We start from the raw sequence: 15,578 nt of genomic DNA on the forward strand, positions 1-15,578 counted from the left end.
CATTACTGTGGAGTTGAAAGTGTAAATGCATGTTATGCATGCGAGTTTTATGTTTCTCCAAAAATAAAAGAGCATTGTTCCTCTCTGCTTCAGATCATGAAATAAATTCCAGGCATGTTTTGTGGATATCCGGATGGGGACTTTCTGTTGCCTAAAAGCGGGTGAGTTTGCAGAGAAAAATGGATTGAAGTTGTTTTTATCTTCGCATGCAAGCGTTCTCTTTTGATAGGACCACTGTTGATGCGCTGAGGTTGAATGTGAGGGGAAACGTTTTTTGTAATGTGTTGTCACATTGCAATGTTTCTTCTTAGCAAAGTGGTTACAATGAAACAAATTATATCAAATTAGTGTTACGTTTGAATATTTATTGATGGAAGCAGTCAAACAAACATAATAAAATGGATTTACCTGACAATTTATGATTTAGTGAAAATAACATTTACTTTTTTGTTTACTTTACACTTAAACACTTTTTTTTTGTGCTCTTATCATCACGTGCACTGGTAGATCTAACTAACATGTTCTGGGTCTGGTGCTAAAACAGTGGTTCCCTGTGGACTCAAAGGAGGAGTCAAAGGAGGCCTTATTAAATCTAAATCTGGTGAAACTCATTTGGTGGAATGTAGATGTTTGTGCCTTACCTTCCTAGAAGTGTGTGTGTGTGTGTGTGTGTGTGTGTGTGTGTGTGTGTGTGTGTGTGTGTGTGTGTGTGTGTGTGTGTGTGAAGTGTGTGTGTGTGACTTCATTGAAGTATTTCTCATGAACACATATTGTAAGTTGGTTAAAATTCTATTCACTCATTTTTCCAAATCCATGTGATTTTAAAGATCAAAAGTTCTGCCAAAGGCCCATGGTCAGGCTCCATCAAATCAAATTGTGATATATTGAAAAGGCATGGGAGACATAATAAATCCAGTTTTAAAAAAAGCTTCTCAACCTGGATGCTATATTCAATCAACATTTCTTTCTTTTTTTTTGTAAAAAAAATATTTTGCTGATATATTGTTTTCTTTTTATATATATTGTTTCTTATGTCCCATGCACCAACCTCACCAAGTCAATTTCCTGTATGTGCAAATATACTTGGCCAAATAAAAGAATTCTGATTCTGATTAATTAAAGTGAGCTAAGCCGTTTAATTAAGTACTGTATTGGTGTAATGGTGGTGCTACTTGTCTTATTGTAGGGCCCTACTGAGCACCTGCTTCCCAATCTGGAGTGTCTAGGACTACTGTAAGAAATACTGTAACTAAGATCACGGTCTTCGTTTGTCCCTGCTCGTCATTCCAAATTCACTGGAAGCCATTTCTCAGTCTTGAGAAGAGCTAGGAGACAGGACTTAGTGGATAGCTGGAAGAGGAGGGAGGAATAAGAAACTGTATTTGCTCCATAATGCAGCTCACATGCCACTAGTTACATCCAAACACAGTCAGGAGGACTCTGCTCCAATAGGCTGAGAGGGAGAGAGGGAGAGAGAGAGAGAGAGGCATGGGCAGGGCACACACAGCCTGCTACAGTACCTCCCTCTCCAGCTACCACTAAGTCCTGTCTCCGTCCTCTCTCTCTGTGTCTCCGTTCGGTATCGCCTCTGTCCGAAGTCACAGTGCACATCTGGTGGCCATGTCTGACTACCTGTGGAGGGAATTCCAAGGGTCAGTATATCTGTCTTGTTTAAGTGATATCTGTGAGAACAAATATTTGGAAGGCACTACCATGGTCCTTGGTCTGTGTGTGCATGAGGCAACTCCTCTGACTAACAATGTGATGCTTCACATGACAATGACAGATAATGAGGTGTTTCAATAGGGCACACAGTTCTGGAGCCGGCGTAGCACAGCACTCTCCAAAAAGGCAAAACAAATCTATCTTTTGTAGAGTGGTGTGTTCTGATTTATCTTTTTTTTTTTAACAAGGATTCAGCACGTCTTAAAGGGCGATAAGTTAACTTTGGAGTGAGCAGGTTGTTTACTATTTCTTTGAGAGATAACATAAGCCATAGAGGAGTCAAGCAGAGGTAGAGAGCCTGTCTGCTGTAGTTTAAATGTTCTAGAAGTTTAGGAAAAGAGGTGTTCGTAGCGGTAAGAGATGGTATTTGAGTGCAAAAGGGTGCTCTATCTATCTATCTATCTATCTATCTATCTATCTATCTATCTATCTATCTATCTTGGGAGTGGATGGGCTGGTGAGGCGATGGATGAAGGAACTACTTACAGCATGTGGTGTTTATCTATCATGTGGATCTGATTTTCGCTACTGTATATTGAATGTGACAGGGAGTATGGTTCTAAGAAGTCTTGTAAAATGTAGCACTGGATATGTGTATGTACAACATTGTTCTATATTTTGGATAATGTGTCTTATGATCCAATAAGGGATGGGTAATTTATGACACGCAAATAAAAATTGAATTCATTCACTCATTCATTCATTCATTCATTTATTCATTCATAGGGCTTTTACGGTATATGCATATACATAATAGAATGTAAAGATAGTGAATTTAGTGCCATACTCGTATCATATCAGATATCAAAATTCTTCGTTTATAAGGTTTTCAACATAGCAATATGTTGGGAAAATATGTTGTTCTGGATAGGAGTGACTACCTAAGTAATTGAATTAGGCCCTTATGTATAATTTAATCACCTCTAATCAATAGAATGCAATGCTGTCATCTCTCTCTATACCCCAGTAAGGTTGGGATGATAGAACTGTTTACTTTACTTCCAAACAGAAACGCCAATGGCAACTCATGGTAGAATTATTTACCTCGAGTTTATTGCATCATTGCCTATGACTTTCACAAAGCTTGATTGGGCTCACTGTGAGATTAAATTGTATCCACTAAATTGGGCTATTCAAAGAAAAACATTGTTTTTGTAAATCAAGTTTGTCTGGATAAGCCACAGCCTTTACTTGAATTGTGAGAAACCATCTCCTGTTCTCTTCTGCTCCTTGTTTGCGGAATGTGATGACATTGCATTGATTGACCTGCTTATTGGGCTGAAAGTCTCATTGTGCATTGTGTGTGTGTGTGTGTGTGTGTGTGTGTGTGTGTGTGTGTGTGTGTGTGTGTGTGTGTGTGTGTGTGTGTGTGAGAGAGTGTGTGTGTGTGTGTGTGTGTGTGTGTGTGTGTGTGCGTGCGTGCGTGTGTGTGTGCGTGCGTGCGGCAGATGGCTAAGATAGCAACACAGTGATGTTGAAGTGACTCCCTCAAGCCAGTAAACACTTAAAGGGTAACACCAGCGAAAAATGGGAAATACTTTTTATTCCTAAAACACCCCGACGTGGTGGTAGACTGTCAAAGATCACACCTCTCTCCTTCAGTGAGAGCTGCGAAGTGCCAATGAAAGGGGCTACGCAATTTTTTGGGAAGCCCAATCAATTCTACATTTTACATGGTAAAAAATGTGTCATGGTTACACAATCCATTCATGTACATTATGGTCTAATATGTGGATGTGTACATTATGTTTGCAGGGAAAAGCTGGCCTCTCTGTTTGGCTTGGACCAGGCTGCCAGTCAGGGCAATGAGACCTTCCAGTTCACCGCCCCCAGGCAGCCCAAAAGAAGCTCCTCCATACTTGGTATGAGAACCTGTACTGTACCCCATACTGATGAAATGCATCCTTCCCATCTCACTTCCTTAGAGCAATCAATGATCAGACATGATTGGAAAGGTGAAAGGCAAGCAAGGATTCCTTGAAATAGCTTTCAGCAGTTCTGTCACGTCAGATCATTGATTACCTCAAGGAAGGATGGAAGGAAAGAAGGAAGGAAGAAAGGATACATTTTATCAGTCTTCAAAGAGGGCCAGAGTCAATAGTGTTCTATGAGGTGTTTTGTCAGCTAACATCTCAGATACAGACTTCAGATATAACATTAAATTCCATACCAATACTTCCATCATTCCTTTTGGTGCAAAAGTTAAATATATTCCACCCTGTGTGTTTTGTTTTCTTCTTATTTATAAGGCCCGCCTCCTCAAAAGTCAGCTCCTCCTCCTGGAACTCCTTCCATCCTCTTAGCTACTGCCGTGCAGGCGTTCCGCTTGTGAGTATTCTTTTTTGTGAAGATGTTCTTCATATCTTAGAAGATGATACACGCCAACTCCACTTTACTTCTCTGACACATATTGTAGTGCGTGCGTACGTGCGTGCGTGTGTGTTTGTCTGTCTGTCTGCATCTCTGTTCATAGGTGCAACGTTAAACCGTTTTTTGTGTCTGTATGCCCCTCATCTTGCAGTGTGAATGGCCAGTACATGAAACAGGGGAAGGTGGGAGCTGCCATTCTGGGGAGCCATTTATTCAGAGAGGTACTGTAACCGAAAGGGAGTTTTTAAAGGTGCACTCCTTAATATCAGTTAACACTGACAGTGAGGACCTAGTCTTCTAACCTAATGATTTATGACAGACCAAAAGATAAATGAGAGTGTAAAAATCTAGCTTTACGAGTGCACCTTTAACAGGTCTGAATGGGTGTAAGTGTTCCGGTCGTGGTTCCAAACCACTTCAGCTACATAAGACTGAATACACATTCCAGATCATCTGATTAGGAAGTATTCAGCTTTTTACGTTGAATTACTGTATGTGATTCTCAAACTCAATTAGTGGAGAGTCATGTACACTCACCGGCCACCTTATCAGGTACACCTGTTCAACTGCTCGGTAACGCAAATATCTAATCAGCCAATCACATGGCAGCAACTCAGTGTATTTAGGCATGTAGACATGGTCAAGACGACCTGCTGAAGTTCAAACCGAGCATCAGAATGGGGAAGAAAGCTGATTTAAGTGACTTTGAACGTGGCGTGGTTGTTGGTGCCAGACGGGCTGGTCTGAGTATTTCAGAAACTGCTGATCTACTGGGATTTTCACGCACAACCATCTCTAGGGTTTACAGAGAATGGTCCAAAAAAGAGAAAATATCCAGTGAGCGGCAGTTCTCTGGGTGAAAATGCCTTGTTGATGCCAGAGGTCAGAGGAGAATGGCCAGACTGGTTCGAGATGATAGAAAGGCAACAGTAACTCAAATAACCACTCGTTACAACCAAGGCATGCAGAAGACCATCTCTGAACGCACAACACGTTGAACCTTGAAGCAGATGGGCTACAGCAGCAGAAGACCACACCGGGTGCCACGCTAAGAACAGGAAACTGAGGCTACAATTCGCACGGGCTCACCAAAATTGGACAATAGAAGATTGGAAAAACGTTTCCTGGTCTGATGAGTCTCGATTTCTGCTACGACATTCAGATGGTAGGGTCAGAATTTGGCGTAAACAACATGAAAGCATGGATCCATCCTGCCTTGGGGTCCAACCCGGTACTAGCAAGGTGTACCTACTAAAGTGGTCGGTGAGTGTATATATCCTGTTTTAACTTAACTGTTCTTAAAACACTAAGAAATATGATTTCCCAGAAACTAATCAGGTGTTAATCATACCCACTGGACTTGGACTGGATGCAATAAATTCATGTAATAAGTACACAATATGAACTTGTATTGATAATAAGCCTGCATCATGATTGAGATACTGTATATCTCTTTACAGTACAATATCCTACTTTATGGCAGTCAACAGAAACAAATCACCACTGCCAAGATACACTCGGGATTTGTCTTCACAGTGAGTTTGTTTAAAGACAAGGATGCCCCCCTCAGGGTGTCAAAGTTGTGTGTGTGTGTGTGTGTGTGTGTGTGTGTGTGTGTGTGTGTGTGTGTGTGTGTGTGTGTGTGTGTGTGTGTGTGTGTGTGTGTGTGTGTGTGTGTGTGTGTGTGTGTGTGTGTGTGTGCAGTATGTCAATGATGTATACTGCTGCTGTTTTTACTGTAGGGTGAGTATACAGTGTGTTATGCATTGAACCTCAGCTTGTGTTTTTGTATTTCTCTGCTCAGGTCCAGCCAGGTAACTACGGAACATTCTACGACGACCAGAGACAAAACTGGTCCCTGATGTTTGACTCAGAGAAAGCTGGAATGGACTTCTGCAAAGAGGTGAGGGACAGATTAACTATACATTAGGGCTATAAGCATGTACTTGGAGTACTCATACCTGCACTCATAATCAATAAGGAAAAATATAGAATATACAATTATATATTAATTTTTTATAATGCTGGTGTATTTTACCTCCTATAATGTTTTAACTGCAATACCAGACCTAATTGCCCATGCGCAACACAACCATATTGTGCGTTCATGTGGAACGGAAAGTGAACGGAAAAAAAATTCCATAGTTACAGTACACACTGCAAATCCAGGTTTTTCATCGGAAATCAAGGCCAGGCCTCCCTTGCTGTTGTCACACCATGCGTATCTATTACGCTTCATTCCCATCCCGATCTCCTGGGAGACTATTTCATCCATTCAGCAACAATATTGTCTTCTCTTCTTTTCTGATGTCCAAACATGTTCCCTAATGCAGGTGTGTGTGGCGAAGAGGAATAGTGAGCCTACTCTAGAGACTCTGGTGACCCAGGACCTTGCTATGGGAGAGGGACAGACAGTGGCCTGTGGGGACACCGTAGAGGTTGCATTCACAGGCTGGCTACTACAGAACCATCACATTGGACAGGTGAAGACATTTTCTTTTATAGAATTGTGCTATTTAACTTTGTTTACAGTTGAGTCTGAATTTTGATAGTACGGTCGGATATTCAAATTTAAGTAGGAAACAGAAATTAACATCAACAACTAATGTGTTCTTTATACCCTCTAAATTGTGGCCCAGATTGTTTGAGTTAGGTAGATACTGTCTTTTCTAAAGTTGTGGGATCAATTCCAGAATGGGCCACGTAGACTCATGCATGAAGAGTTGCTTCCGATAAAATGATAATTTGCATTTATAAGCAAGTTCTTGACTTTGTACATGTGGTAAACTAATTATTTGTATCATCATTTCACAAAATCTCTACTCCAAAGTCCTGTAGATGTTGGATGCTGTTTTTCCTATAAATTGTTCCTATCAATGGGCCTTCATTTCTGTAATTCTGGTCCTTCATTAGTTTCCCTAATGAGTGTCATGTTGTCTGGAATCATTTACGCAACTTATTTGGTCATTAGCCCATATCACGAGAGGGTCATACCCCAGTGCTTTGGTCTCCTGTAACTAATGCCCATCGTGGCACCATAGACTTAGCATTGAACTGTGTGTCTGTCAGATATTTGACTCCAACCTGGGAAAAGACAAGCTCCTGAGAGTGAAGCTGGGCGCTGGAAAAGCCATTAAGGTGAGTGATGTTTTTTGGGCATGGGTTGGGAAAATTATATCTGGTTCTAATCTAAGGCATTCTCTCTGTTTTGTTGGGATATGGGTACGGCATTACATTTGTTTTTTAACTTTACATTTTGTCGACATGGCCTTCTCCTTTTCTCTTTATTCTCTCTCTCTCTCTCTCTCTAGGGCTTGGAGGAAGGGATGTTGGGGATGCAGAAGAGTGGGCGGCGCCTCCTCATCGTGCCCCCCAGCCTAGGCTACGGGTCAAAGGGCATGCCCAACCTTGTCCCACCCACCAGCACACTCATCTTTGACCTGGAGATCCGTCGGGTAGGCACACACATACGTACATACAGTACATGCTCACACACACACACACACACACACACACACACACACACACACACACACACTGTTAGTGCTAGGTCCCACAGGGTGAAGGTACGGAGACGTGACCTTGTGCACAGGTGACAAAGTGCTATGTGCTGTTACTGTTCAAGCAGCTAACGTTAGACTTTTTGTTTTTGATTCTCTCCAAGGATCAATGGGAATTTATTGATAATTGAATTGGTCATTGAACAGCAGGAAATCTTTCAAGTTCATCAATACACACAACTGCTTATCCAGGCAGTTTCAAATTGTGAAAGTATTTCCTCACTGTAGCCATTTGAACTGTGTGCACCCAGGTGAAGTTTGCTAAGGATGTTGTCTCAGAGTGTGTGAGCATTGGGTCCGCCGCTAACTCCCCCTCCCCCAGTGTGGACAGCCTTGGACCTGAGGTGGCCTGCCAACCTCCCACCTCTATCCCAGCTGAACCAGGGTACAGTGTTTACTGCTCCAAACATGACAACCAGTCAAAACCTAGCAAAAAAATAAAGTGTCTTCTACAGAATGCCATTATTTTATCAAAAAAGAAATCAATCAAAACAACCCAACTTGTCCTTTAAGGAACTTGGGGAATTTCAATTACAATTCAAGCATTGAAAAATCTTTAAAACTAAATGCTGCTGCTTTTCAAGTCTTGAGTTGCAGTTTCAATGTCTCTTCTAAACTGAATTAAAATGGAATTGACCCCAACCCTGATTTCACAGTGATATTCTCTCCTCCCCTGGTAAAGATTTTGCAATCTTATCTCTTTATAGGTGATACACGTGTATAGATATGGAAAAATCTATCTTCTAGCTAATAGATATAATAGTTAAAATAGCTATTTTAGCTATTATAAGCGTACAAATCTATTATTGAACTTCCTGGACAACAAAGTAATTTCCACTTCACTGTCGCATGCAAACCAGGAAGTGTTCTCACCCAAGGTAAACACCCCAGGTACTCTTAAGTGGAAAATATGGTATAACTTCCAAAATCATGAACTATCCCTTTGACACTCTTTGACATTTCAATTCTTTGTTTTGTCACACAGGGGTCAGCCTTTACGAGTAAAATCCAATTCTATAAATGAGCAGTTGATGGTGAGTCAGTTGTGTTTTGTCTTTATCCACCTTTTATACGGTAATTGGCACACATGCATTTAAACACACACACACAAGTTGTTTTCACTCTCTCTCACACACACACACACACACACACACAATTTCCTCAAGCTCTCCTTTGGCCAGCAGAACCCAGATGCGTCCAAAGCCAAGCTGATCTCCCGTATGGCTAAGATGGGCCAGCCCATGCTGCCCTTCCTACCAGGAACCATTCCTGCCCAGCCAGACCCTAATGACTCAGAGAAAGAGGTGTGTGCGTGTGTATGTGCGTGTGCGTGTGTGCATGTGCATGTGTGTGTGCATGTACATTGTTATTAATTTACAATTCATTTGTTTAAATTTAAATTAAATTACATTTACCACACATTTGTTACCCCACAGTACCCCAGTGAGTCCCACACAAGGATGCCCCCCTCCCCCACCTTATCCTCCCATCCTTCCCCTCAACCAGTACAGATGTCAGCTGCACCCCCCTCCTGTGCAGGTGTGGCCTCCCTCTCAGTCTCTTAGTCTCTAATCTCACACAAAGCTTTACTTTAATGTACTCAACACGCTTGTGAATAGAAATGTATGTTCAAGAGTTGAAAAATCCATATTGAAAATAAATGGATCCTGAATGTCAATGTATCTCCTGAATCGAGTGAATTGGAACGGCACTGACCTCAACCCTGTTTGTTATGCACTTGAAGGAATCTGATACCTTAATTTTTTTGCGTCATTTCCAGCACCTTCTTACCCCGTCCCTGGGGTTGCCGCACCAGCGGCTGCCCAGCAACCGGTGTATATGGAGACAGCCGCCCCTCAGGCTGTCAACTATGGAAACACCCATGCTTTCCAGGTTTGCCATTTTGGTTAATTTGACAGTGTCGGTACGACAGTTGTCTGGATCTGGTTCGCGCTAAGTGTTTTTGTTTTGAGTCTACCTGCCACCCGTAATGCTATGGTGTTTGTATTGCCCCACACACAGCTGTACCCCCACCTGCAGTGTTCTGTTGGTCCGTTCGTCCCACCTCACGCAATGTCATACCAGGGTAAGGGACATTATTTCCATTCCTACTTAACATGGCAAAAATGATACCTGAACATGGCAACAATTATTACTTAACATGGCAAAAATGATAACTTAACATGGCAAAAATGATTAGCTATGACAGGGGTCACCAACTCTGGTCCTTGCAGGCTTTTGTGTCAATCAACCACTGTTTAATTGTTGATTCAACTAATCAGTTGTAATGCTAATTTGCAACAAAGCCTGCACAACTCTTGAAAAATGTGTCTTTTTTAACTTGGCTAGTACCTAGTGATGTCACTTCCTTCCTGATGACTGAGGCACGGCAACACACCACTGAGATCAGACTGGCTATCGGGAAAGTGGCAGATAAAATGGATCTGCTAGCCTCCAAGGTAAGCTATGGATTTGGGTTGTGTCTCTTGATATTCTAAAGTGCCAATGAAGGAAAGGAGGCATGGATTAGAGGCCTCTTTTCAATATTGGGACATAACTAACACAATGCTTCAACCGTTCCCTCTAATTCTTCCCAGTTTTATATCTACTTCCATTGACACTTTTACTAATATTTTCTCCATTAGGTGGATACACTACAAAAGCACAGTGGCTGCAACTCCCTGGGTCTGTCTTCCATGTCCATGGAAACGGCCATGATCATGCACAATATCCAGAGAATCGTCCAGGTGTGTAGCGGACTGTCTGGCATTTGGCACAAGTTACATTTGCAAATGATGGGCAGAGCTACAGTCGTATCTTCCTCCACTGAACCTTCAAAGTAGTGAGGAAAGAGGAAAGGGGAGAAGGGAATGGAGCAGCATTATAGTATTGGGACGCACCCCCAGTGTTCTTAACTATGCTCCTCTTGGGTTCCGCAGGAGAACGTATTTCTGAAGAAGGAGGTTCTAGAAAAGAGCTCCCACATCGAGGAGCAGAACTGGAAGATTGGAGAACTCATCGAACAGAACCAGAGGTGAGAGGGCTTGAATGCATGTTGTATTGTATACGCTGTGTTGCAAGAAGGCCCAGTGCAACAGAAGCTCCATACCAACAGCCATTGACACACTCAGACAAGTTCACTAAAGGCTTCTGCGCCCGTTAAACCGACGCAATAACCAGAAAGAAATGTGTCTCAGTCACAAACAACCTGCAGCAGATGGAAAAAGGATCCAACTGTGCTGCCAAGGAAATTGCAACATATTGCATCATTGTGATCATGCATATTTAATATTTGTATTATTTACATACACATTTTTGCCAAAATTAGTGAATTATATGTAAATGAGGCCGATTATAGGGGCCATTAGGAAATTGCATATCTTTGTTCACAGATGAGGTACAAAACATTTCAATTCATTTTGAGTGAATTCACCCTTTAATATTTGAAAGGACGTTTGAAAGGCTAATGGCGGATTTCTATTTCCTCCTACTATATTGTTGCGTATTCTACCTTTATTTTTTTTATTTTTTTATGAAGAGTTAGTCTGATTGGAATAAAATGTTATTTTTCAAGAAAGACCATGTGTTATGTAGCTGAATATGCTGTGTTGTGTAGCTGAATAGAGCATGTGCTGTGTAGCTGAACAGGGTGTGTGCTATGTCTCAGACATATGGAGCAAAGTAGTTTGCTGTTGGAGCAGAGGAGTGATGAACTGAAGACCAGCAACCATCAGAGCCAGACCCGCTTACTGCAGGCAGAGCAGGATAAGGTAGGGTGGAGCAGAGGGAGGAGCATACATACATACTGTACATACATACATACATACATACATACATACAGTACATGCAAACATAAAAACATGCATACATACACATACATGCAGTACCAGTCAAAAGTTTGGACACACCTTCTCATTCAATGATTTTTCTTTATTTTTATTATTTTCTACATTGTAGATTAATATTGAAGACATCAAAACTCTGAAGGAACACATATGGAATTATGTAGTAAACAAAAAAGTGTTAAACAAACCAGAATATGTTTTATATTTTAGATTCTTCAAAGTAGCCACCTTTTGCTTTGATGACAGCTTTGCACACTCTTGGCAAGGTGTGTCCAAACTTTTGACTGGTACTGTACATACACACACACACACACACACACACACACACACACACACACACACTTTTCTGAACCTTCAACACACTGTGACACCATTCACCATTCTCTCCCCCTCTTTCAGGTGTGCCTGGCTGAGGAGCTAGCCTCATCTTCCTCTCTGGCATCTCAGTTACATCAGAAGGCCTCCTCTCTCCAGCTTACAGTCTCTGAGCTAACGGCCCAGCTCAGCGCCGCCCTGCAGGACAGGGAGAATCACTGCACCCATATCAGCTCCTTGGAGAAACAAGTGGAAGGTACTGCACAGGAGAGGCATAGAGGGATATTCGCTACACTCAGAACAGCTCACTAGAGGAAATGATGGATAATTTTGTGTGTGTGTGTGTGTGTGTGCGTGTGTGTGTGTGTGTGCACGCACGTGCGTGCATGCAGAGCTGAAGGAGGGAGTGGAGACAGCGCAGGCTCAGTGGCGCACAGAGAAACAGAAACGCAGAGAGACAGATCTGAGAGTTACCAACATGGAGGAGGAACTACAGGACCTGAGGTCTGAGAAAGACAACCTGGACCAGGTGTGTGTGTGTGTGTGTGCGTGCGTGTGTGTTTGTGTGTGTAATCTTTTCAATCTCAACCCCCACTTAGTATTTACTATCTCGTCTCCCCCTGCTCCTCTTCCTGGGTGGAACCTCTCTATCCGTCTCTGTCAGATCCTGTCAGACAGGAAGAGGAAGTGGGATTTGGAGCGGCAGCGTGTTGCTGAGGAGCTGGAGGAGGTGAGGAGCAGTGGTCACCGGGAGACAGAGAGCCTGTGGGTCCAGCTACGGAGGGCCAGGAGCCAGGCAGAGCGGGGGGACAGGGAACAGGTAGGCACAACTGCCCCCATTTCACTGCAGCAAAATAGTGAGGAGAAACAAGTTCAATTAAACTCAAATTAGAGTTTTGAATACTGTAGTTATTCATTTCGGCAGGTTAGAGAGGCTGGCCAGCAATCGGAAGGTTGCTGGTTCGATCCCCGCTCCAGGAGGGAGCCGGATGTGAGCTGGTGACTGGAGGGTTACTGGCAGCATCATATCCAGGTGCCTACCACTGCCGTTGTGCCCTTGATTAAGGCACTTAACCCCTAACCGCTCCAGGGGCGCCGGAATATGGCTGACCCTGTGCCCAGAGCCCAGAGCTCTGTTCTCCCTTGGGGGTGTGCACGTGTGTTGTCTCGGGCGGGGGCGGGGGGTGCAAAAATTCCCACATTCCAACAATTGATGAGAATTGATTGCATGGCCAATAAACAGTCTTTGTCTTTGTCATGGCGTGCAGCATATTCTCACACGGTTTACACTCCATTGAACAATCACTTGTTTGTTAAAAAACAACGTTAAATACGAGGCGCCATAAAAATCATGCTGTAGGCTATCATGAGTTTTTAGGTATTTTTTGCACAGCTCAGTCCTGTTCTGCTCAAACAAAATGGGCTGAAAGAGACCGAGTGGGAGGAGTGACATCAATGCAGCAAGTTATTGTATTGGCTGTATTTCAAATCAATCATCATCTTTCATTGTTAGGTTAAGGAGTATTATTTTTTTCTAGGTCAGGCCACGTGACCTCAAAGCAGACTCACTTAGGTGTGTGTGTGTGTGTGTGTGTGTGTGTGTGTGTGTGTGTGTGTGTGTGTGTGTGTGTGTGTGTGTGTGTGTGTGTGTGTGTGTCCAGCTGCAGTCAGAGATGGAGGCGGAGTGGCAGGGTCGGTGTGACAGGGCTCTGTCCCTGGCCAGGGAGAAGCACTGCTGTGAGTTGACAGAGATGACCCAGCAGAGAGACACTCTGGAAAGGACGCTCACTCAGCTACAGGAGCAGGTCAGGGACAATCTGAACATATTACATTTAAAGGGTAGAGATCGATCTTGACACCATATTTTGAAATGCTATTTTAGAGACCACAACTACATTGTTCAATGTTCCATTTTTGCCAATGAATCTCATTCTGTTCTTACTACTGATTTATCATGAGCATGTAGAACTTTTTGAAAGCTAAAATGTCATGTCCTACTGCTTTAAGTGAAGTACGTCAAACAATCCCATGGGTGCACTGTCATGCAGCAGGTGGAGAGGAAGCTGGCCAAGCAGGCCAATCAGGAGACCATGGCAGAACAGGTGAGAGGTCACACCGTTTGACTCATATACCGTGTCCTGTGAAGCGTTGTTAAAGCGGAATTTGACCCTGTAATCCATTGGATTTGTTGTTTTCATTAGTCAAAAGTAGCCACATTCACACAAAAAAACACGTTTTAAAATGATCTCTTGAATCAAGATATCTCTAATGGTCAATTTGGAACATCAACTGTCCTGATGTTCCAAATTGACCATTTGAGTCAAATCTAACAATTCCCAAGATTTTCCTCTCCCTCCCACGTGATGTCCGCAAGAGCTAGCGCATGCTGCTCTCTGGGAATCACTGGCATAGTAGAGCTGAGTGCAAAACCTCTCAACTGACGTATTTTAATGTAGTATGACAATTATTTTATGACGTTTACATTTATGACATTTAGCAGACGCCTTTATCCAAAGCTACTTACAACAAATACATTTGTTTAAGTAACTGAATCATCTGTCCATCAGTCGTCATAAGAAAAGGTAATCAATGCTCGTAAACATAGACCTCGCGTTTCGATAGCAATAATGCAGCTGCATACAAAATGGCGACAGTTTGATACGGTATGCATCGTGAATTGACCAGAAATACACATGAATATAGATTTTGGGTAAACTTCCAACTTTCAACAACCAAATCTTAGCTGTGTGGTGGCCGTGGCGGGGGATTGAATGACTGTTAATGGTCATGATGACTCCCTACAGGTGAAGAGACTCATGAACACAGTGTTCCACTCTCTCAGGGGGGAGTTTGACCTGCACGGGTCATACCAAGGAGGCTTTGTTCTAGGGATCATCCTGAGGACCCTCAAGGTACAACCTTGATCAAGGTACAAATGACCTTTTGGGTAATGTAAGCCCAAGAAATGTATAATTTATAATCCCTCTCTCCACTCCACAGGGGGTGACCCTTGAGGTTCTAACAGCCAATGATAGAGAGGAGGATGATGGGAAATCGACACAGGTGGTGCTGCAGAATGGAAAGAGAGCAGAGGATGATGATGATGATGGTGAAGAAGAAGAAGAAGAAAAGGAGGAATATGAGCTGTGTCAAACAGTACAAAGAAAGGACGGTGGTGTAGTTCAGACCATAGATTCAAAAGGCCCAGAAAACAAGCCCATAGACACACAGGGGAGAAATAACTTCTACCCAAACAGAACCAATCAATAACAACCCCTCATGGATAAGAATGAGGAAGTGAATGGCCAATCACAGTCTCAGGGCTAAAAAAGAGGAAAGGTCTGGCTTTTCAGTGTTCAAAATGACCAATTAAAGAAAACTGAGGTTGTATCTGACCAACCCCAGCTGCTCATCTTCCAGAACGATCAATCAAAAGCTCTAACATCCCAAGCTGAGGTTTTATCTGGCTAATCACATGCATTTACATTACTGTCAATGACCAACCATGAATCTATGCCTACTTGTTATTTTTCTACGATACAACAAACCAAAGCTAAATAACCAGTACTGTATAGATATAGTTAAATATTTTAACAATTCTGTTGTGTGACAAATGCAGCTACTACCATAATGTCAGTATGTGTGTGTATATATATATGCAAGAATAATTTAATTTAATAAAATGTATTCAATTAATTGATTCTACTCTTCTACAGTAAATTAAATGAAATTAATAAATTGAAAGGTGGATAAAGGGTATTAT

General features: G+C 42.4%; 1 protein-coding gene across 1 annotated transcript; it reads left to right on the forward strand.

The window, feature by feature from the left end:
• Positions 1–114: 114 nt before the first annotated feature.
• Positions 115–15,435, forward strand: fkbp15a (FKBP prolyl isomerase family member 15a; the record flags this gene model as incomplete). The annotated part of the gene is made up of 26 exons (XM_083669338.1): positions 115–161; positions 3,481–3,587; positions 3,975–4,053; positions 4,247–4,316; positions 5,556–5,630; positions 5,900–5,998; positions 6,429–6,578; positions 7,165–7,233; positions 7,407–7,550; positions 7,907–8,040; positions 8,641–8,689; positions 8,840–8,959; positions 9,092–9,194; positions 9,436–9,548; positions 9,678–9,741; positions 10,005–10,114; positions 10,301–10,402; positions 10,595–10,689; positions 11,323–11,425; positions 11,900–12,071; positions 12,208–12,344; positions 12,480–12,635; positions 13,477–13,620; positions 13,828–13,917; positions 14,620–14,727; positions 14,816–15,435. The coding sequence occupies 26 exons, from the start codon at positions 115–117 to the stop codon at positions 15,083–15,085; spliced, it is 2,910 nt and encodes a 969-aa protein (XP_083525464.1). The 3' UTR covers positions 15,086–15,435.
• Between the last annotated feature and the right edge of the window lie 143 nt (positions 15,436–15,578).

This window comes from Argentina silus (assembly GCF_951799395.1).
Source record: "Argentina silus genome assembly, chromosome: 5".
In the NCBI taxonomy this organism is placed as follows: domain Eukaryota; kingdom Metazoa; phylum Chordata; class Actinopteri; order Argentiniformes; family Argentinidae; genus Argentina; species Argentina silus.